At 36.5% G+C, this 23,077-nt stretch overlaps 3 protein-coding genes across 4 annotated transcripts; 2 read left to right on the forward strand and 1 right to left on the reverse strand.

Moving 5' to 3' along the window:
* The first annotated feature begins 179 nt into the window (after nt 1-179).
* LOC141847696 (MAG2-interacting protein 2) lies at nt 180-12,625 on the forward strand. 2 transcript variants are annotated; one of them, XM_074735761.1, is made up of 11 exons: nt 180-403; nt 487-535; nt 726-899; nt 2,203-2,374; nt 2,494-2,699; nt 2,906-3,866; nt 5,256-6,426; nt 6,604-6,963; nt 7,817-9,047; nt 9,514-9,779; nt 9,860-12,625. In XM_074735761.1, the coding sequence occupies exons 1-11, from the start codon at nt 290-292 to the stop codon at nt 12,440-12,442; spliced, it is 7,287 nt and encodes a 2,428-aa protein (XP_074591862.1). In that variant the 5' UTR covers nt 180-289; the 3' UTR covers nt 12,443-12,625. The 2 variants fall into 2 exon arrangements, with proteins under 2 accessions (XP_074591862.1, XP_074591863.1); XM_074735762.1 differs by lacking the exons at nt 180-403; nt 487-535 and having other exon boundaries at nt 817-899; nt 2,228-2,374.
* On the forward strand, nt 12,538-20,146 carry LOC141847060 (putative xyloglucan endotransglucosylase/hydrolase protein 30). The gene is made up of 6 exons (XM_074735044.1): nt 12,538-12,749; nt 12,830-12,916; nt 18,876-19,071; nt 19,158-19,258; nt 19,339-19,547; nt 19,627-20,146. Exons 3-6 carry the CDS (start codon nt 18,888-18,890, stop codon nt 20,144-20,146), a joined length of 1,014 nt encoding a protein of 337 aa, XP_074591145.1. The 5' UTR covers nt 12,538-12,749; nt 12,830-12,916; nt 18,876-18,887.
* On the reverse strand, nt 14,645-17,747 carry LOC141847059 (protein TOPLESS-RELATED PROTEIN 2-like). Its single transcript, XM_074735042.1, has 14 exons — nt 17,668-17,747; nt 17,405-17,584; nt 17,059-17,331; nt 16,716-16,987; nt 16,556-16,638; nt 16,347-16,485; nt 16,161-16,270; nt 15,997-16,066; nt 15,854-15,927; nt 15,697-15,792; nt 15,515-15,610; nt 15,303-15,430; nt 14,910-15,144; nt 14,645-14,830 (listed from the first exon to the last, which is right to left on the reverse strand). The coding sequence occupies exons 1-14, from the start codon at nt 17,745-17,747 to the stop codon at nt 14,645-14,647; spliced, it is 2,022 nt and encodes a 673-aa protein (XP_074591143.1).
* Nucleotides 20,147-23,077: the final 2,931 nt, after the last annotated feature.

Genomic DNA, 23,077 nt, shown 5'->3' on the forward strand with positions numbered 1-23,077 from the left:
AATATATTTAATAATCTACAATATGATTTAATAATATTTAGTAATATTTATTAGATAAAATAAACAAAATCAAATTAAAGGCGGCCCAATACGGGGAAGATAAAGAGCCCATTTCACAAGAGTCGGCGCCGTTATATTCGGCCCGTGGACATAACTTGGGTCTCGCCGTCGATCGACGCCGCCTTCGCCTCTCCCCTGTCCAAAGACCCATTTCTTCCTTTTCGTCGCCCGCCTGTGAATTCTACTCTGCCGGATCAAGCCCGTGGATGCTGGGCAGGGTTGAGAAGCGATGGAGCAGGAGATGGCAGAGGAGAGAAACCGGACGGTTGCGACCGGAGGGGTGCTCTACGAAATCCGTCATCACGCATCGGCGGATCTCCCATCAGATACGTCTCCACCGTCGGTAATCAGATCGAACCCTGCTTGTTGTCGCTTACTGATTTCTTATTGTCGCTGGCTTTCTTCTGTGTTGGAATTTGGAATCAGGTCGCCAGTAGTTCCAGCGGGGGCTTTCTCTCCTATCTCTCGCTCAGAGGTATTACTATTTACTACACCGATTAGTCATCTGTGAAGTTATTTTTTATTTTGAAGCTACATTTGATTGCGATCCTTTTTCATCTATTTGGCTGTTTTTTGAGGGTATATATTTGTAAAGATCTGGTTTCTTCTTCGTCGGGGGCTAGGGAGATGATCATGACTCATGGTATTTCTTTGTTTTTATGAAGGCGTTGTCCATTTCAAGGAAAGGTGGTACGAGAATAGGAAGTCCAGGGCAGTGAACAGGAAGGTGTCACTCATTGTGTCTTCTGGCGGCGAGCATGTGGCTGTTGCAGTTGGAAATCAAATCACCATTTTTCACAAGGATGATGACTATTTGAATCCATGCGGTGTATATACATGTAGGTGCCCATTTTTTTTAGTAAAGAATGTTTATTTTGCACAGAAACTAAAGCCTTCATTTATATCTGTATGTTATTTCAACATTTTTCTTGCTTATTTACTTAATATAAGAAGGTTCATCTTTGACTGTAGAGTGTTGTTCGTATCTTGGTCAACTGGAGGAATATTGCTGTTTTGTGTTGACATGATTAGAACTAGATTTTGTGTTTCAACATGCATTGCAATACCATAATTGACTAATGCTTCATGATCATTCTGATGATGAGGTAATCTCAGTGGTTTAATTTAGTGTGTATGAGAAGATTTATCTGAGTTTGCCTGTCATATGTACGTAGTGAAATACGTAGTGAAATCAATTTCATCAAGTCCAATGGAATTCCACAAAGGTTACTATATTTACTACTCTTTGTGCGTGTATGCCATAGAGATTCATGGACGCCACCAATTTCATGTACATGGAGAGAGAAATTGCGTGCATATGAAAACTGCAAGTGCTTTATGATATATTGGTGTATATAATGACGAATGCCACACCTATTTTACAAACATGTCACCTTAAACAGACAAGTCATATTTTGATGTTTGTAACTTAATACCTAAACATATAAGTAGAACTGAGGTCCTATTGACAAATTCAGACATGGTTTGCATTCATGCAAGAAAATTTACCTGCATTCTTAAGTTTACTCTTTTATGATTATTTATAATTTTTTATTTTTCATGATGCATCTTTCTGCTTTCCTACTTGGTAATTTTTTGACCGCTAAGTAGGAGTACTTGGCAGTTTTTTGGGGCACAGGTGAATATAGTGGATTATTAAGTGGTGCCTAGCAAGTATGACTTTTATATTGCTTTTAGGAGACAGAACTTATTCCACACTTTCTCCAAACTTGAGGTCTTGATGTACCCTTACTAGACTCATTTTATTAGTTTAAAGCTCAGTTGTTTTCAGTTGATGCATTTTGCAGCATCTATAAGTTACTGCACTAAAACACTAACCTTCTCTTTCACGATAGTCATAAACTATTAAGCTCTCATAGATGGATTTAGAGAGTAGCTTAGCTTCTAATATTCAGGAGTTAGGCATCTTGATTCATTTAGACTCCCACATTAGCTACATGAATTTTTTGTGATGCATATCTAATCAAAGATCTTTCTTAGGTTGATCTTTGCCTTGTTCTTACTGCAGAGTTTTCTATGTTTTTTCATAGTTTTTTTCCTGTTTTATAAATTGTGTAGCAAATGATAAATGAAATAATGCGGCTTTACTTTGAAATATTTTTCTTATCACTGTGTAATCAGGTGATAAACATGTGGTGTTTCACAGTGGAGTTTGGTTGGAGACATGGGACTTTCTTGGTATGATTGATGATCTTAGTACCCTCTATGTTATCAGAACTAATGGGGAAGAAATACTCAGAAGGACTAGGAGCCAGCTAAAGTTATCTACACCTATCATTGATCTTTTTTGCTTGTAAGTTTATGCATGTATGCTAAATATTGGATAACATGCTCGTTCTGGAGTGGACATATATATATATATATATGTTATCATGATTTTCCATAGACTCAATGAAGTGAAATTCTTGACAGGTGTGGCACCCACATCATGACAGAAGATGGTTTGGTGCATCATATTGAGATTGCTAAAGAGCCCAATGTATCAGTATCTCTATCACTTGCTCCGAGTGGTCACCTACATCTGCCCTATAAGGTGACTTGCTTGGATTTTCATCAAGATCTATCTTTGATAACTGTAGTCTGTGGCAGCATCTCAGTGAGCTCTGAGGACAATTCTGGTATGTTTTACCAAATCTTTCATATGGAATTTGTTGGAGAGTTTTCAGTCATAAATATTGAAACTTTTACAATGTCTTTCTACAATGTAGGAAAGTTCTGGCCATGTCACACGTTATTGTTTTCAGTTTTTGTATTATTTTTAAGAATAGGAAAATCATGAAATACAAGCACCTACTTTTAATCTCATGAACTTATTTTTATGTAGGTAGTTACTCTCTGCACATAATAAGAATAACTGCAAATTCAGAAACAGAGTTAGTAGTTTCCAGTGAAAATTGTGAAGGAAAGTTTGACTCTACTAAAGGATGCCCAAATGGCTACAGAGATCCAAAGGTGGCAATCTCGCCACAGGGAAACTATGTTGCCACTCTGGATTTTATGGGTTGTGTGGATGTTTTCAAACTTGATGTTGAACAACGGTCTCTTTCTCTTCATTCTTTTGTGGTAAACCAACAACAGGAGAACTTAGATATAGCAGCACATAAAAAGAAGAAATTCTTCTATGACATTGGTGATATCACTTGGTGGACAGATGATATTCTTGTTGTTGCAGGCACTACTGGCGATATTTACATGTATGATATACTTAACTGTACAAAGCTTTCAGAAAATGATCCGATGTTTTGCATGCCACTCATTGAAAGACCCAAAGATTGCCAAGGATTTATTTTCCTGTTGGAAAATTCATTGTCTGCAGATAATACACTAATTACTGAGAAAGTGAAACATAAACAGGAAAATCATAAACCATCCTGGAGTTTGCTTTCATTCTCTAGGAGGTCTTCTTCAGAAATGTATACTGTCCTGATAAAAAGTCAAAAATACCAGGCTGCTTTAGAGTTTGCTTCAAATCATTGTCTGGATACAGATGAAGTTTTCAAAGCCCAGTGGTTAAGTTCTTCGAATGGCATCCTTGAAATAAATCTATACCTATCACAGATCAAGGATTTGGAGTATGTACTGTCAGAATGCATAAATAGAGTTGGGAATACCGAAGAGATTGCACGGGCTCTTCTTTCTCATGGCCTTTGTGTAAGTGACCAATATAAATTTTCTGATTTCAGCATTAATGACTGCAGCTCAATCTGGAACATCCGGATGTTTAGACTGCAATTGTTGCAGTTCAGAGACCGGTTGGAGACATTCATGGGTATAAGTATGGGAAGGTAATTGATGTGGTTGTTCTGCTCATAAGAATCATATTTCTTTTCTGTTATTAGTTGCAAGATAATTTTTGCTTGCATCACTATTTGTTCCAACTCAAACTCCTGCACCTTATATATATATATATATATATATATATATATATATATATATATATATATATATATATATTCTTTTGGGGGGATGGTTGGTTATTTCACTAGTTTAGACAAAGTGCAATTGACATTAATTATTAACTAGTCAAGTTCAGAAGACATAACATCAATGATTTACCTAGTCAACTTCAGAAGGGACTAACATGTGTTGATACCTAGTCGAGTTTAGAAAATAATCTGTGATACGTATTAAAGTATTTCCATGTATTTTGTAGTTCCAACATGAGTTCTAAATAAGACAGAGTCCATTAGTGACAATGAAAATTGATTTTCCCCCATGTTGATTGGATCATTGGAAAGTTAGCCAGTTTTATGCTGTGCACGCTAGGTGGTGTATATATTAAGTATTTGCTGAATTTTTGGCTAGCGTATCATAAGTGGAATTGCATGCCATGCATTTTTTTCCTAGAAAGTAACACTGAATGCATGCCAATATATAATTGGATAGAAAATGAGGAAAGTCGTCGTCGACCCTAAATAGTTAGAATAAACATGGCTTGACAATGATGATCATTAGGATACACACAATGCTATTGATGAAGAATAATCTTTATTATCTTATTTTTATTATCAATTATAAGACATTTTGATCACCTATAAGATGACATAAGTTATAACTAAGCAGCTCCAAGTTTTAAATATTTCAGATAATAGATTTTATCTCACACATGATTAATTAGAGTCCAAAAGGATGACCAAGCAAAGCATTATATTAAATACATTTGATAGTCTGAAGAGTGCTTTAATTGGCTCTCTATGTATTAAAGTAATAAGTTATGTATAGCTTGCCTTGTGCAAAAAAAAAAAGTAGTAATGAGTTATATACATATTTGCATCAACAGTGTCAGCACTTCCTAAGTCTTCTTTGTCCTGCAAATATTATTCCCTTATAAAAGGAAAAGTATAAAGCTTACAACCAGCATAGTGGTAGAGGCTGTGGTTTTGTTCCAAAATGACGCACATTAACCCCACTACCTCTACCCATCATTTCATGATGGGATTACCAAGCTATTGGTGCATCTTTTTTTATAAAATTCAAAAGAATAATAAATTAGTTTTAACTTCAGTGCAATTAGTATGGTGAGGAGGCTAGTTCTTTGTGGAGTGTAGGACCTTAAAAGCATCAAGCTTATTGAAGCTTAATGGATTATGCTACATATCATCATTGGTTTTTTCGAGCATATTTGTGTTTTTTCCCCTCTTTGTTGTACTTAGCATTAATGTTATTGACTTTAGGTTTATGGCACATGATTATAGCAAATTTCGTTCTAAGCCACTTGATGAAGCCGCTGTAGCTCTTGCTGAAAGCAGCAAAATTGGAGCTCTTAACTTACTCTTTAAGCGTCATCCATATTCAATCACCCCAAATATTTTGATTATACTATCCTCTATTCCTGAAACTGTTCCAGTTGAATCATATAGTCAGCTGCTGCCTGGGCCATCTCCTAGAACAAATGCTTTAAGAAATGCAGATTGGGTTGAATGTGAAGAGATGCTATCCTACTTAAACAGCCTGCCAAGCAGATCAGAAAAGAGCAATGAAATTTTCACAGAAAATTTATTGAGACTTTCTACAGGCTATATTTGGCCATCACTATCTGATATTTCTTCTTGGTATAGGAAAAGGGCTGAGGATATTGATAATTTGAGCGGCCAGCTGAATAATTGCCTTTCTCTCATCCAGTTTGGATGTCGAAGTGGTATTTCAGGGTTACAGCAACTTCTGGAGGACATTTCATATTTACTTCAAATCATCTACTCTGATGACTATGATGAAGAATTTACCATGAATCTTGTAACTTGGGAACAACTTCCAGACTATGAGAAGTTTAAAATGATACTCAAGGGAGTAAAAAAGGAGGCAATAGTTAAAAGACTGCAGGAAAATGCCATTCCCTTTATGCAAAACCGATTCAACTCCAAGGCATCTGATTCTGCAGATGAGAAAAATGATGACAATGAAGATTCGTTCTTAGTTAGATGGTTGAAGGAGGTTGCTTCAGACAATCATTTAGACTTATGTCTGTTAGTTATTGAAAATGGTCGTGGGGATTCATCTGTTGGTGAACTATTTAAGGATGACGTTGTACTAATAGAAACAGCATTGCATTGCATTTATTCATGCTCCCTTACCAATCAATGGAGCTTGATGGCGTCCATTTTGTCGAAGCTTCCGCGAAACATTCAAAGAGATAACCTATTTGCTTCTGATAAAAATGTCAATCCGAGTTATCCTAAATATGATGTTGAAAACTCAAAAATTTCTTTTGTAAATTATGATCATGAAGGATTGACTTCTGACAGTTTTAGATATGTCAGCAAGTTGTCTACTGTTGATAGCTGGGAAAAGAGGATAAAACTTGCAGAGGGTCATGTAGAAGTTGGAAGATTGATGGCCTATTATCAGGTTTGAGACTTTCTAGTCATATATTAAAAACTCCAAATTTGTTTTCCTTAACTGAATTTTTATTGAAATACAGTGTCTTAATTGCATGTAGTCCATACAAAGTGCTGGACATGCTAATTATTTCTATTTAACAGTAAAAAAATTATTATCATGTTTGCTTTTCTTTCATTTATGCAGGTTCCAAAACCAATATCCTTCTTCCTAAGTGCTCAGTCTGATGAAAAAAATGTTAAACAACTTCTTCGTCTGATTCTATCAAAATTCAGTCGTCGCCAGCCAGTTAGATCAGATAATGATTGGGCTACCATGTGGCGTGATTTGTTATCTTTTCAGGAAAAAGCATTTCCTTTTCTTGAGCTAGAGTACATTCTAACAGAATTCATCAGAGGGCTTCTGAAAGCTGGAAAATTCTCCCTTGCAAGAAACTACCTTAAAGGCACTGCTTCTGTATCTTTAACTAGTGGAAGGGCTGAAAATCTTGTCATTCAAGCTGCAAGAGAGTATTTTTTTTCAGCTTCAAGTCTTTCCTGCAGTGAAGTGAGTACTTGCACCAATATCCCGTTTTGTGCATATGCTAATAGTCTTGTAATTTGGCCTTTTATCATTATGTGATTTTTTTGAAGTGTTTCTACTTTGCTATGTTAAGCATTTTGGTTGAATCAAAACATAAACTCATTTACTTATCATAAATTTACTCCATAGCGGCATCGAAAATTTCTTGATTTCTTTCTGTTTCAAAATCCAATGGATGTTCAAACATACAAAATGAAAAGGTTAGCCGTTTGGCTCGGGAGGTTGTAACATTTTTTGCTCATTGCTAAAGATAGATAATTTGTTGTTTTGAATTTTTAATCATGATGTTAAAGAATGGCATGACATAACCTATCAAACTGATACAAAGTATTGAGCAAAAATATTCGTAATTGGGGAAAAAACATTTGCTATAGCAAACCTTTGTCTTCTGGTAACAATTATTTGGAATTATAGTATTTGAAATGCACCAACGGGATAGCTTTCTTAAACTGATTATACCAGCAAATCAGTTACCATATTCCATGGTGCTAGATTTTGCGCATTGATGGGTGGGTAGAGCATTTTATCTTAGGCTCTTTGGTATCAGATATTAGGAAGCTCCACTCTAATTTTTGTCATCATTGTCCTAAACTTCACCCACACAACTACTTAGAATATGTGAACAATATCATCTGTGCTTTATTTAATGAGAAGATAATTACATCAACTAAAACAGTGCATTTTTGTTCACTTTGCATTCACATATAGCTAGGTTTTGCTCAAGGTGGAGAATTGATTGTATTGCTTTGTGTTATACTTGCTTATTGTAATCTCTGCGATATGGATGGCACCATACTAAGGAATTTTCATATTACAGATCTGGAAGGCTAAAGAATGTTTGAGCCTTTTTTCAAGTAGTAAAGCTGTTAAAGCGGAAGCTGACATGATTGACGCTCTCACTATTAGACTTCCAAACCTCGGGGTTTCTCTTCTACCCATGCAGTTTAAACAAATAAAAAACCTGATGGAAATTATTAATATGGCGATTACAAGCCAAGCTGGTGCTTATCTAAATGTAGAAGAGCTAATTGAAATTGCCAAACTCCTTGGGTTGAACTCCCCAGTTGACATTGCTACTGTAGAAGAAGCCATAGCTAGAGAAGCTGCTGTTGCTGGTGACCTTCCATTGGCTTCTGATCTCTGTCTAGTCCTAGCAAAGAAAGGTCATGGATCAATTTGGGACTTATGTGCTGCAATTGCACGGGGTCCCCATCTTGATAATATGGATTCATCTTCCAGGAAGCAGCTCTTGGGTTTTGCTCTAAGCCACTGTGATGAGGAATCCATTGGAGAGCTACTGAATGCATGGAAAGAGGTAGATACAAATGTTCAAGCTGAGCATTTAATAACTTCGTCTGGAGGTAGTTCACAAAAATTATTTAGCTCATCACTTTCATCAGATGGCACCAAAGAAATATTTGACCAATGGGATGACTCAAACCCCGAAAAACATGGCTTATATCTTAATGGTGATCAAATACAATATGACCAGATCAAAGATTTACTTTCTAAAGTTGGTACAGAATTAGAGAGTGAAAATGGTGTGTGTTGGGACACTGTTTTAAGAGAGAATAGAAAATTCCTTTCATTTGCAGCTTCCAAACTTCCTTGGCTTCTTGAGTTGTCTGAAAAAGAAGAATATGGTAAACTCTCGGCTCCATGGTCCAAATTTTCTTTTAGAAGTCATGTTAGCACACGTATGCAGGCATTGCTAAGTATACTCTGTTGGATGGGTAATGATAATATTGCTCCAGCTGATGACATGATCAAGTCCCTTGCCAAATCTCTATTGGAACCTCCTATTACTGAAGAGGATGAATTACTAGGATGCTGTGTTTTATTAAATCTTGTAGATGCTTTTCATGGAGTAGAAATTATTGAGGAACAACTAAAGAGAAGGACGGAATATGAAAAAGTATATAGCATCATGAATGTCGGGATGGTGTATTCTTCGCTTAACAATGCTCAGAAAAAGTGCTCAAGTCCTGAACAAAGAAGGAAGCTGTTACTTCAAATGTTCCACGAGAAACAAGTATCATTTAGTTCAGGTATGTTGCTATACTCATCAAATGTTCCTTATTTAGTTTGTTTATTCTAGTCTTGAAACATGCTACTTCATTTAGGAGGCTATGTTTCACAAATTTTGGTCTGCTTCAATTGAATATTTTTTTTGAATAAAATAAAATCATTTTGTACTGTTAGAGTTAAGAGTTCTATGGATGATAGTCCGTATTTATTCTTTAGGTGTTGTATTGGGTTGTATATGGGTGCAATATTACCTTTTCTAGTTGAATAATATATTTTTAAAATTTTTTTATTCTTCTCAATTTTGATTCAAAGCAGGTTAAAATTAAAGTTTCTTCTTATGGTGTTCTACTTGGGGGAGGCCATAAATTCACCTGCATTGCATTCTTGCAATATTTAGTCTTTGGCTGAAAAAGTCATAATAGGCTAGAGGATGAGATTAACTGAAAATATTTATTGTTGACTATTCTTCTTTGCACTTCATCTTAGATGAAAGGGAGCAGATTGACAAAATGCAATCAACATTTTGGAGAGAGTGGAAGAACAAACTAGAAGATCAGAGAAGATTTGCAGATCAAGCAAGAGAGTTGGAACAAATAATTCCTGGAATAGAAACTGCTCGCTTTCTATCCAGGGATATGGTGTACATAAAGAGTGTTATGTTCTCATTCATTGATACTGTAAAACAGGAGAAGAAACACATTCTTAAGGATGCAGTGATGTTGGCAGATGCATATGGTTTGGACCGCATTGAGGTATCTCCTTACCTACTCCCTCCATCAGTGTCTTTGCATATTCTAGCCTGCCCTTACTGCTGCCTTTCCCTTGTTTCTAGGTAATACTACATTTCTTTGCTTGCACCCTTGTGTCTGAACACTGGGAAAACAATGATATCTTGGCAGAAATTTCAGAATATAGAAATGACATTGTCAAATGTGCCAAGGAACTCATTGACGTGATTCACAAAGTTGTCTATCCAGAAATCTATGGGCATAACAAGGAAAGACTTTGCTACATGTACAGCGTGCTCTCAGCTTGCTATTCGCGCTTGAAAAGGGACGGAGACTCATTGATAGCAACATATGGGGATCAGGGGCATATTCATACAATGGAGCCATTTGAATTTTACAAGGTTCTTGAACAAGAATGCCAAAGAGTCTCATTCATCAAGGATTTGAACTTCAAAAATATTGCTGGATTGGATGATTTGAACTTTGAGCATTTCAATGAGGAAATCTGTACTAACATTTGTGAAGCTACTGTGGAAGCATTGGCAGATTTGGTGCAGGCTCTTGTTGCAATCTATGATGTCTCACACACCAAGGGCCTCATATCAAGAGAGGGTGTTTATAAGCATTATGTCTTAGCTATTTTGGCTTCTTTAGAAGCTCAGAAGGAAGCTATGACAGATAGCATTGAGGCTTCTGAGTTGTACGAGTTTTTGATGCAAATTGAGCTGAGTTATGATAAGTGCAAGAAGTATGTTAGAGCTCTTCCTGAGGCAGATATTCCATATGTTTTCAGGAGATTTTGTACACTATGTTTTCCTCATAGTTTAAGAAGCCTGCCAGAGGATCCTTCATGGAAGGATTGTCTTCTCATTCTTTTGACCTTTTGGATTAAGTTGGTTGATGACATTCCTGAGAACTTAAACAGTAACGTCTTTGAAGAAAAATTATTCCACACTGACACCAAGATTTTTGTAAGGTGTCTGATAGTTTTCAAAAACTTGTTGGTGGATGATGAGATTTCAGTAAATCAAGGCTGGAGTACCATCTCCAACTATGTCCAAGATGGTCTTCTGGACCTTTTGGTACCAGATGCCTCAGCATTTATGAAAGCTATGGTAGTCTCAGGTAGTGCTTTTAAATTAATTGCTGAAGCATGCTACAAAGTAGGATTATTTTTAGAAATACCCAATCAGGATACTGCTGTCGAGTATATTCTCAATCTTTATAAGAATTTGACTGAGGAAGTTCTAGCTCATTTAAGCTTGGAATTAGGCAAACCCAAAAAGTTGCATTATCTGCTGTCCTCTCTGAGTAGATTGGCAGTTAACTATGCTGAAGATCTTAAGATGGTCAGATTGGAGGTTTGGGCAAAGTTGAGAGAATTTTCAGATAACATGCATTTAGCAAGCCACACTAGAGTATATGCACTGCAGTTGATGCAATGTATTACAGGAATAAACTTGAAAAGTCTTCCAGCTGAACTTGTTTCAGAGGTAGAACCTTGGGAAGGCTGGGATGAGTCTATCAGTACAAAGGCCTCCAATACTTCTGGAGGAGTAGATATATCTACTAGTGTTACGAGTACTTTGGTTGCACTTAAATCTACTCAGCTTATCTCAGTAATTTCCCCAGATATTGAGATCACTTCAGAAAGCTTAACTAGCCTTGACTCAGCAGTCTCTTGCTTCTTACATTTATCTGAAAATGCTACTTGTGTCGAACATCTCAGTGTTCTTCAGGTTATTTTGGAAGAATGGGAAGATTTATTCTCTGAGCAAACTGATAGGGAAAACAAAATTGAATCACCAAAAGAATCAAACAACTGGAGCGATGACAAATGGGATGGAGGATGGGAGGAACTAGATAGTACAGACACAAAAATCAAGGGTTCTGCAACTGCTAGGCCCCTTCACACTTGTTGGATGGAAATTATTAAAGGACTTATTGGGTTTTCTGAACTACATCTTGTCATGAATTTGCTTGACATATCATCTGTAAAATCTGATACTGTCCTTCTGGATGAAGATGAAGCCCATTCTCTGTTGCAGCTAGTGATGGGGATGGACTGCATCATGGCTTTGAAATTACTCTTGCTTCTCCCATATGAAACCCCCCGTTCTCAGTGCCTATACATGCTCGAGAGTAAATTGAAATCTGGAAGTATTCCAAATGGATCTTCTGCCAATAACCATGAGCTTCTTGCGATTGTACTATCATCCGGGGTAGTACGAGACATCGCCACTAATCCATCTTTCTGCAAAGTATTCTCATATATCTGCTATACAGTTGGTCTTCTTGCTCAGGATTCCCAAGAAGACCTGCGTAATTATTGTGGGAATAATGAAAGCAGACCTAAACGAAATGAATCATTATTATTTATCAGAGTTCTATTGCCATTTCTCATATCAGAACTTGTGTCTGGAGGTCAACCTTTGATAGCTGGGTTTATCGTGTCGAAATGGATGCATACTCATACATGCCTAAGCCTGATTGATATTGTGGAAACTAGTCTAAGACGATATTTGGAACAGCAAATCCTACAATTAAAGAGTTTAGCGGACCATGAATTTGGCATTGTGGAGGACTCGTCTCAATCATTACTCAACACATATTTGAATTTAAGGACCAAATTGCATACCCAGCTACGATCTGCATTATTGCTCCTTCCTGAGAGTGACACCAGATAGGTATTTGTTTTTGAGTGCTGGAGCTGGGAGGTATAGAAATCTGGCAATTAATTGCAATGATGAACTTTTTGGGGTAAAAAAAGCTTCAACCGAAGTTATTTCCGACGGTAATTGTTCATTAATTAACTATTGTAAAGAAGTCTGTATTTTATCTAAATAGTTTATTCCTTTTCATGTGAAAAATTTTTAGTTAGTGTAATGCAAACCAGCACTGCATTTTTCTTTGGGTGATTGATATGTACCCGTAAATGTCTAGCCAAGTTTGGTTGAACACCTTAGCTCAAGCCATGAGAGTGTCATCTTGGAGGTAATTGTTTGCTTCCAATATGCTCATTTTGAACTTTTTGATCCACGTTTATCGCTTCACAATAATTCCGCTGTGTGTAGGTTTGGTTTCGGCAATTGGCTCAGCACCAGTTCCTAACCATCTCTTAATGCAACAAGAAGAGTATTCCTTGAGGTTCCAAGGTGCTGGTATGTCAGATACTCAATTTTGTTATTTTCATTCATACATGATTAAATTGATCTGATCAACCCAAGCCTTCCATTTTATTCTTAAAATGCCTCATATCTTAGACAAAAATATCTATTTCAGTCTTTTAAATTACTACCTAGGCTATTCATTTGTTAAAAGAGAGGGGGTATTTTGATGACAAAATGAAAAGTTTAGAGGCATTTTGAAAATTACCTATTTCTGTAGTTGTCTATGATTAAAATTTTTTTTTTCTTTTGTAGAACATTATGTCGTCTTGTAGTAAATTTAAGTTTGAAGATTGAAAATGAAAAGTTTTAGTGCTTGATTCCTAAGGATGTAAACAAGCTAAACTGAGTTGAGGTTAGCTGTGTTTGAATTTATTTATTTACTTATCGAGCTTATTCAAACTTGTTTATTAAAAAACTTATTAGTTCAAGTAAGTTCAAGTTTTTTTATTGAGCTCAACTAGGAGTATTATCTTTATAAATAAGGTTAAATGTTCATTTAATATATTAAATTTATATTATTTTTAAAAGATATTATGAATAATTTAAGATTATAAAAATTTATAGATTACTATATTTATATTTTTACATATTTAAATAAAAATAAAAAATTAAATTTATAATTTAATTTTATATAAATTAATAAATAAGTTTATTCATCAACTTTGTTCATGAATGTTAACAAATTAAGCATATTAGTGTTTAAGTTTATTTGTTTATATATTTTTTTAATATTGAATGAACATAAATAAGTTTGTCGATGAAATATGCTATTGTGCATAATTTTGAGTTGAAAATGTCAATACAAATTCAGTTTTTCAATGTTTTGTGAAAAGGTAATATTTGGAATCTGATATTTAAGGTAGATAAAGAACGTTTAGAATCATGGTAAATTAATTTAGAAAAGTCCACTGCTTGAATTCTTTTGTTTGCCAAAAACAGTTTTTACGAACCAAACCCATCCATCATTTTAATTTCATTAATATTAATCAATGCATTATGAAACATTTTATGAGAAGTCTAAATTCCATATGTAAATGAGCATCTATAGAGATAGCAACCAAGATTCCACTTTAAAGCAATTAAAAGAGTGCCTATATAAGATCATCTATAAACTGAACCCTCCCAAGTTTATACCTCAATGTCTTCTCTATTTCATTGTGTTGAATATGTTGTGATGGATGGCGGATGAAACAACAAAGTCCACCCATGACGACTAGGGTACTTCATACCATGATTTGCCCCTTAGTTCAAAGACTTCTCTATTTGGTTATGTTATGTCGAATGCTGTTTCATGCTAGACGGTGGACGAAACAACAAACTCCACCCGTGCCAACTAGCACAGTTGGGTACTTCATATCATGATTTGCCTAGGGTACATGAAGATCAAACAAGTAATACTCCTTGATACTGCAAAGAACTTTTCCCTTCCCATTTTGTTGATTCTCTATATTTAAACTAAATAAACATCAGATATGTTGTTAAGCAAGTGAATCACTTCGGTCTGGATGAGTCGATCGAAGATTAAAACAATTGACTGCATTGCATATGTTGGCATTACATATGTGTATACAAGTGGTAATATGGACCACTGTTAATTATTCTTCAAGTAGAGTTCTTTTGAAGATCCAGTAGCTCAACTCAACCAAAAGTGATACAAATCACTTTGACAGTTAGATAAACTTCCTCGAGAAATTGAAGTTTCAAACTTTTACTAGTGTATCAAAATTTAGGTGGCTTGAATTCTACCTTAACATTTGTACTAATATGTTGAGAAGGGCCTTGTGATCTCTCGTGCATCATTACGATCCTTTGTCCATCGGTGTTCGCCAAGATTTTGATTCTACAATTGCTTGTTGTAACTGCAAGAAGTGTGCCCTCCCTATTGAATTTCACCTTTGGACTTGCCTGCAACTGAATAAGGTGTAAGCAAATACATCCAACTGTAACGAATTCAAAGACGATCAAACCGATAAAAGCAACTTACAGGAAGTCCACCATCTGAGACAATAGAATGCAAGATATTAGCATTATCCATGTCCCAAAACTTAACCGCGAAATCATCTCCAGCAACCAAGAAGTGATTCTTAGTCGTGTCGAACTGGACAACTTCTGATGGATTTTTTCTCAAGCCAGAGTAGATCCTTTTAATAGATCCCTCACTCTCATTCCACTCCATTAGAAGTGTTTCTCCATCTTTACTCCTTCCACAAGAAAAAAGCCTGCATGAGGAGATGATACACAGATTTAGGGTATTTGAAGGGATTGTTTTCAGACTAGATGCTAAACAATGCTGGAGATGTGTTAGTTTCTATATCTCTACTTGTGTCATGAGAATTAATTCAAGTAGCGAGAACAAATTATGTTAGAAACATCTTACCTTGTTCCATCAGTGCTATATGCCATTCTGGTGCAGCACTGTCCAGGAGGATCAAAGTCAATTTTGGATTCCAAACAATCATAAACCCATATTTTGATTTTCCCATCCATTGCAGTAGAGAAGATGAACTAGAAGGGCAAGAGGTAATTCCCAAAGTGAGTGTCAACAAATAGCCCAATTTGACTTTACAAAGTTGTCTGGAACATTCAAACCTGGATAGACTCTTTATAATGAGGACAGACACAGTAAACTGGGGCTTCATGACCCTCAAATATGTACTGCTTTTGCCCTGTTGTAGTGTCCCAAACCTGTCCATGATAAAGATTCTAAGGACATACTTTTCTATCTTTGCATTAGCTTGGCAATGTTTTAAACCACACCATTCATTACTCACTTTAATTGTCTTGTCATCACCACAAGTGACAATTGACAAACTCTTATTGGGATGGGAAAATGCAATGTCATTGACACTGCCAACATGAGCATCAATCTAGGCAAGAACAAGTTGTCAGAAACCATTGGCTTTTTATAATTTAGTTTTCATAGCTTACCTCCAACATTTGATGCAATTCCTTATTTAAATCAAAAGAATATGTCTGGACTAGATGCTTTGAGAATGCAACACCTACAAGAATCTTAGAACAGTCAGATAAGAAGGAAATGAAACACATTCATTATAGGTATGTTTATGTACCAAGAATGGAACCATCAGGAGACCAAATGCATCGTTTGACAGTAACTGAAGCATCTTTTGCAAGCATTGTCTGCAGAATATTGTACATTATTTGAGTAAGAAATCATGCCATGAGACAAACTAAAGTTCATCTTATTACAGTATGGTAAAGCAGCATGTAATACCTTGAAGGCCAAAGAACAAGAATCAATATCCCTAACTTGAAAAGTCTTGTGTGCGATCATTTCTCGCGATCCAACTTCCCATATGGTAATGTCACCGACGTTCGTTCCAACTGAAAGGCAAAGTCGAGACGCTATAGGTGAATACGAAATAATAAGGTTCTACATATACGCGATTCGCGAAGCTACCTAGAAGAATTTTATGATGCATAGGGTGAAAGTCCAAGCTCATCGCAGCAGAGCCCTGATTAAAAGTCCATATGACAGTTTTGGGAATGTCATCCTTAGGATAAATGTTGTGCTGATGAGTTGCATCTGAGAGTGATCCCTAGATAACAAAGATAATATTCAATCTTAATACAAAAACAAAAACAAGAAGAGCAATATTATTTTTGTGCCTCATCTGGTTGGCCTATACGAATCCTCTTCATCAAGTGTACAGCATCTGGAATATGAAGCCTTGGGTTACTCAGAAACGATGCTGCTGCATGTCGATAATGGCAAAATGTTACTACTTGTCCAATCACATAGGAGATGAAAGTTTTGAAGGTGACATACCAAAACTGGAAGGTTGTACAAAATGTGGAAGGCATTGTGCTACAGCAGCTTCCTGAGTTAGTGGTGGGTTAGCATTGGCCATCCACCCGGCCATGGCCGACGACGACGGTCGGAATGCCGTAGAGTTGGAAATAGCCCCAAAGAGTGGCTCATTGCTTGCTGGGGGTGCTCGTGCACCATTGGCAGAAGAAGCACAAGAGTGATCAGTGAAGAGTGTTTCAATATCAGGGTCAGGTTGGGGATCCTTGCAAAGATAATGCTGCCAATTAAGACTAGACAAGGAGTAAGTAGCCTTTAGATTGATACTAATACTTCAAACTTGACAAAGAAATTGAATATGTACCTTTGATTGATTAGTGATTCTAAGCGATTAGAACTAAATGATGGATAGTTTAACTTGTCATTCAGTAAAGGATTAGCCTCGATAAGCTTCTTAAGCTCCATGAACATTATATTGCGTGCCAATTTTGTATGTCTGCACTTGGATAGCTGCTTATTCTTACTGTATTTCTCCTGATCAAGCAACATAGTGACCTCCTTGAAGATCTCCTCATTGTAAGAATAAAAAACCTTGAGATCTTTTACAAATATCTCGGCGGCCTTAGTCCTATCATTACTGAAAAGTATAACACTCAAAACATTAGTAAAAGAAAGGGGACAAAGAATAGCAATGTGATCCTTCCTCCTACCTTTCAAGTGCTTCGAGGTACTTCTGTTTTCTAACTTCCAAGAAGATTTTCATCGAAAATTGATTGTCGTCGACTTTGGTAAAACCGCCAAGATATCGTTCTACTTCATCCCATCGGCCTGCCTGAACTAGTTCTTCAAAATGTTCCATGTTGAAGTAAAACCCGCATTCCTGCTCCAACCTGTGATTCAACCGATCCTTTAAGCAAACATGGATGATCGATCAATCGATGTTTATATATCCAATGATAAGAAGGGTGCTTACATATGAACTGTTTCCTTGAACTTCCCTTCACTTAGAAACTTTAGGATCATGAAAACTATATCCTTTTTTAAAGGAGACATTGTCGCCCAGCAGTCAATCTTCCTAATCAGAGGATGTTGGATTTGAAGAGTACTTCTGTATAATTGGAAGGAAACCCTTAATCTAAACAAGAAACTGAGAGCACTTCTGCCCCCTTCAATGGAATCGAATCGATCGAAAATAAGATTTATTTCCAAATTCCAAATTAAAACCTCAGATTTGGAAGATCCACCAACAACAGAGACTCATCCACGCGGTTCCAGATTCACGAAGATCATCAAACAGAAAAGAACCCTAAAATTCGCCGTTTTTAGCTTGTGAACGAAAAAAGGGGAAACATCAACCCGCAAAAGCCAACGGATCGCCATCGAAACAGAGGGAAAAGATCACCAAGCAACTCGACTCGATCTGATCATTTGATCAAGCAACAACAACAACAACAACAAAAATTCTTCCTTCACGAGACTACACAAAACCACTCGATCCAGAACAGCAAGGAAATTAAAGCAGCGAAGTTACCTGGAAGGAAGGGAAGAAGGGAATCCGGCGGATCCGTTTCCCCTGCTCCTCCCCGTCCTCACCACCAATTCACCAGTCGCCCTGCTCTCTGGTCGTTTTATACTCCCACGGCGGAATGCCCATGGCAGCCGCCTCGGGGAGAAGCATATGGCGCCGGAGGGCAAAACCGTCAAATAAATTCGAAAAAGAGCTATGCACATTCGCTTTCCCCTCGTCGCCCGAGGGCAAAAAGGTCAATTCGCACCAAAAGGAAGACATTCACACTATTACTTAAATTAAGCCTTTTAAATAAATATTTTACTTTTTTATTTCAGCAAATAAATCTAAATTTTTTAATTACCAAATTATTTAGCCAAAACAACTAAAGATTATTAAATTATGTAGTCTTTAAATTAGTAACCATATTTATTTATCCAAGTAGATGCATGCATTAATTTGCTATATACATAAACATAAATATATTATTTTAATTAGTCTTTTCCTCTTTTATCAATTTATCTCTTTTTTTAGCCTTCTATTTTTTTTCCACCCCTTAATTTAACTAAATTTAATTCTTTTTATCGAATTTCTCGTTTGAATTTTACTTAATTTAGTAATTTCCCACTCTTTTTTTAACCGATATAACGGTAATTTCAACGATCGCGTTGCAGAAAGCGCTCGAGATGGATCGCCGGAAGCTCGTCGTCGTCCTCTTTCCTTTGCTCTGCCTTCTCGTCTCCGTCGCCGTCGCTTTTAACGTGAGCACCCTCACGTTCGACGAGGGCTTCACGCCGCTGTTCGGCGACGAGCGGCTCGTCCGCTCCGCCGACGGCCGGAGAGTGCTGCTCTACCTCGATCAATATTCCGGTAGTCGTCGATCGATCGATCGACTCGATCTTGAGCTCGCGTTGATGGTTCATGGCACTGAGTTTGATTTATGTTCGATTTGATAGGATCGGGATTTATATCGTCGTCGATGTACCAGTATGGGCTGTTCAGCGCGCTGATGAAGTTACCGGCGGATTACACCGCCGGCGTGGTCATTGCTTTCTATGTGAGTGCTGTTTTTTCTTCTTTCTTTTTATGGTTTCGTCGGAAACTGCTAAAGAAAGGTGGATTCGATTTGATCTGAAGACGTCGAACGGCGACGTGTTCGAGCGGACGCACGACGAGTTGGACTTCGAGTTTCTAGGGAACGTCCAGGGCAAGCAGTGGCGAATCCAGACCAACGTCTACGGCAACGGAAGCACCAGTCGCGGCCGCGAGGAGCGCTACTTCCTCTCCTTCGACCCCACCGCCGACTTCCACCGCTACTCGATCGTTTGGACCGCCCGGAACATCATGTAAGATCGGAGGTGTTCGATCGGTGGCCAATTCGATCGAATTGGAATTGATCATCTCCGTGTTGTCGTTGATGGTCAGATTTTACGTCGACGACGTGCCGATCAGGGAGGTCCGGCGGTCGGCGGCCATGGGCGGGGACTACCCGTCGAAGCCCATGTCGCTGTACGCTACCATCTGGGACGCCTCCAGCTGGGCCACCGCCGGCGGCACGTACAAGGTCGACTACGCCTACGCGCCCTTCGTCGCCGAGTACGACGGCCTCGCGCTCCTCGGCTGCCGCGCCGACCCGCTCCGGGAGGCGCCCTTCGACGACGACTCCTGCGACGACGACGACGCGACGCTCGCCGCCACCGGGCTCGGCGACATGACCCCCGACCGCCTCCGCTCCATGCTCGCCTTCCGCGAGCGCTACATGACGTACTCCTTCTGCTACGACGCGCTGCGCTACCCGACGCCCTTCCCGGACTGCCGCGTCGTGGAGTCGGAGAGGGCGCGGTTCCGCGAGAATGGGCACGCTCGGCCGCGGCCGCCGCCGGTCCTGGCGCAGCGCCGCCGGGTCCGGCGCCGGAGGGGGGTAGCCAGGGCAGCAGCTCAGTGATCCAAGACGCAAGCCGAAATTGGAGGGAAATAAACTAAATTGAGGAGGAACATCTTCAAACTTTTATTAAATAATTGCATTGCCAACGCCATGATTTCGCGATCTTCGTGCTTTGGGACATAATTGAATTGATTATTACGGTACAAATTTACTGAAGTAGACAAAGATATAAAACCGAAACTATGCTATCTTCGTAGTGGTCAACTGTAATTTTTCGATTTACCTCCTCACATATGATTGCAAAATCGACCGTGTGAGACTGTTGGAGTGACAAATTTCATCTTTTGCTAAAAAAATCATTCTTTAAATTTAAATTTAAATGTGCCTAAATTATACTTCTAATTCATCCGAGATAAACTATCTAGAAACAAAGATTGTTACCTTTAAGAATAATATGATAAAATTTAAACACCTAAATTATATTAGTAAATAAATAAATAGATATTTATTAATTATGGTTAAAATAATAATTAAGACTAATTAAGAATATAGCTAACTATATTGAAGATGAAGGAAGACAAATGATGTTCTTCATTTTAGAAAAATAGTATTTATTCTTTTTTTTAGAGAGAATAAAAAAAGATAAATATTGAATATTTAAAACTTCAGTGGAATTTTCTTTTAAAAACCTATACGAAGAGTTAAGGAAGAAGGGATTAATTAAGTGCATTTATAAAAGATAAGAAAATTTATTTCTTCTCAAATTTTGGAAAAAATTTGAGCATTTTAATCTTTTTAAACTTCTCTTCTCTTTTTTTTTTCCGCTTCAAATAAAATGAATGTGTAGATTTATCAACCCATGAATTAATAATTAATTAATTAATTTTTAATTTTTTTTACTCAATATGTATGGTGAAAATTAAATTCATATAATAATTTCATCCTAAATTCAATAAGGAAAAAAAATAACCTAAACATTATTATACTAGTCCATATTATCAAAGTGTGGACTTAATAAAAACAATTACCCTTTAAATATTTAATTATCTGTACCATTTATTACAATAAATGCTTGCGAAAACAAGAAAATATAATAAAAAATAATAGTCAATAATCATTTCTTTAATTAATAAAAAATGACAATTTAGGAAGTTCATATGATCCTCATGGTGATTTTTAATGAAATATTATTAAAAGTTACATAAAAAATTAATGACTACAATATGGACATCATTAATTTAAGAATATAATAATAACATAGTTTTTTAAAAAAATCAATAAATAATTATATTGCGGAAAGAAATCATTACATACATTACACTTAGTAAGAACTCTTTAATAAAAATGAATGAGTGAATAGTGGAGTTTAGAAGTGATATAATCACTTAGTATAACTACGACAATCTTACAACCACAATAAGCTGGCATGGTGATATGTAGACGAGGAAACAAATAATGTAGAAAAGAAAATAATTTTTAAAATAATAAATTAAAGATAAATTCTAGATTGGTGCATCTACGATAAAAGAAAAGAAATTGAAAGATATTCAAAAATGAAAAACATTCAAGATTGATGTATCTAAAATAAATAGAAATAAAATGACAAATATTCAAGATTAATACATCAAGAAATAAGGAATAATGAAATAATTTGCTTCAAGAAATATTCAAGTAATAAAATATAAATAATTAGAGATTTAATTTTTATGATATGGTAATTAATATTTTTTATTTTGATAATAAATAAGAAATAATTATAATTTTTATTAAGTATAGCATATTTTTTATTTAAAATGTTTATTATATATATAAAATATAGAGTCGTGTATTTTAATGAGCTTGGAATTAATATAATTTTTAATTTAACTTCTTAAGTTTTTCAGCTGTCATCTATGTGAGATTGTTTTTTTCTTCACTTCATTAATTTTGTTCCAACTGTTCCTTCATAGCTTCATAGTTTTTGAGATTTTTCTAATTATTTTGTATGAATCGATAGATTAATCGACCGACTCTTAATTAATTCGGTCATTAAATTTAGTGATTGACACCTAATTTGATTGCTAATTAGTGATCGAATTTTAATTCAATCACTAAATTAAATTATGATGAATTTTTTTTATAATTTTTTTTATCTATGATCGCTGAATGAGTTTAACGATCGATTAACAATCAAAATTTCGTTCGTTAAATATCATTATTTTGTAATAACCTTTTATTACTTTATGCTTTTGTAACATCAATATTTTCTTAACTATTGTGTCTAAATCAATTGGTTAGTCATTTGTTATTATATGTTTATGCAATAATTGATATCAGAGTTAATTAAAATTTGATGGTTCAATTATAAGACTAGTTATCTTCATTATTTATCATCCTCAAACTTCAACTCCTGTCCCTATCCATAACTCACTCACTGTTTGAGACTTATTATTAGGTTGTAAGGGTGTAAATATAGTCCCACATCTAAAATATATGAAAAAGATTATGGGATTAAAAGGATGGAAAGTATCTCCATTGATATGAGCCCTTTTGGGGAGAGTCCAAGAACAAAGCCATGAGGGCTTAGGCACAAAGTAGACAATATCTTACTATTGTGGAGATATTTTGATTCCATCGATTTTAACAAGTGGTATCAGAGCGAGACCGCTCTTCACGGACTAACCGCTAGATGAGCCATGATCCAGATCTAACCATGTGGTTTGAACCTTAAACAAAGGAAGTGTGTATTCCCGTGTCTGAATCAATAAGACCAGACACCAGGTGAAAAGTCCTGGTAAGTCGAGTGGACCGAGGGGCAAAAAGTCCTAGCTGCGGCTAGGTAATAGGTCGGGTGGACCGAGGGACAAAAAGTCCTGGTGGGTCAAGGATTTAAACATCAAAACGACGTTGGGAGAGGGCTTGTGGTCCTTTGTTTGAGGGGGGATTGTTGGGTTGCAAGGGTGCAAACATAGTCCCACATCTAAAACACATGGAAAAGATCATGGGGTTAAA

This window comes from Curcuma longa, chromosome 16 (genome assembly GCF_044706935.1).
Source record: "Curcuma longa cultivar G26 ecotype Majalengka, Jawa Barat chromosome 16, ITB_CL_G26_1.1, whole genome shotgun sequence".
NCBI lineage: Eukaryota > Viridiplantae > Streptophyta > Magnoliopsida > Zingiberales > Zingiberaceae > Curcuma > Curcuma longa.

Bases quoted from the DNA above. Each gene is read 5' to 3' on its own strand.
- LOC141847696 (XM_074735761.1), top strand. From the start codon at position 290: ATGGAGCAGGAGATGGCAGAGGAGAGAAACCGGACGGTTGCGACCGGA. The intron at 2,375-2,493 runs GTAAGTTTATGC...AATTCTTGACAG, and splicing joins ATCATTGATCTTTTTTGCTT to GTGTGGCACCCACATCATGA. The intron at 6,964-7,816 runs GTGAGTACTTGC...TTCATATTACAG, and splicing joins CAAGTCTTTCCTGCAGTGAA to ATCTGGAAGGCTAAAGAATG.
- LOC141847059 (XM_074735042.1), bottom strand. From the start codon at position 17,747: ATGTCTCCTTTAAAAAAGGATATAGTTTTCATGATCCTAAAGTTTCTA. The intron at 16,271-16,346 runs GTAGCTTCGCGA...TTTGCCTTTCAG, and splicing joins GCATCATAAAATTCTTCTAG to TTGGAACGAACGTCGGTGAC. The intron at 15,431-15,514 runs GTTTGAATGTTC...TTGCCCTTCTAG, and splicing joins ATTATAAAGAGTCTATCCAG to TTCATCTTCTCTACTGCAAT.
- LOC141847060 (XM_074735044.1), top strand. From the start codon at position 18,888: ATGGATCGCCGGAAGCTCGTCGTCGTCCTCTTTCCTTTGCTCTGCCTT. The intron at 19,072-19,157 runs GTAGTCGTCGAT...TCGATTTGATAG, and splicing joins CTACCTCGATCAATATTCCG to GATCGGGATTTATATCGTCG. The intron at 19,259-19,338 runs GTGAGTGCTGTT...TTTGATCTGAAG, and splicing joins GCGTGGTCATTGCTTTCTAT to ACGTCGAACGGCGACGTGTT.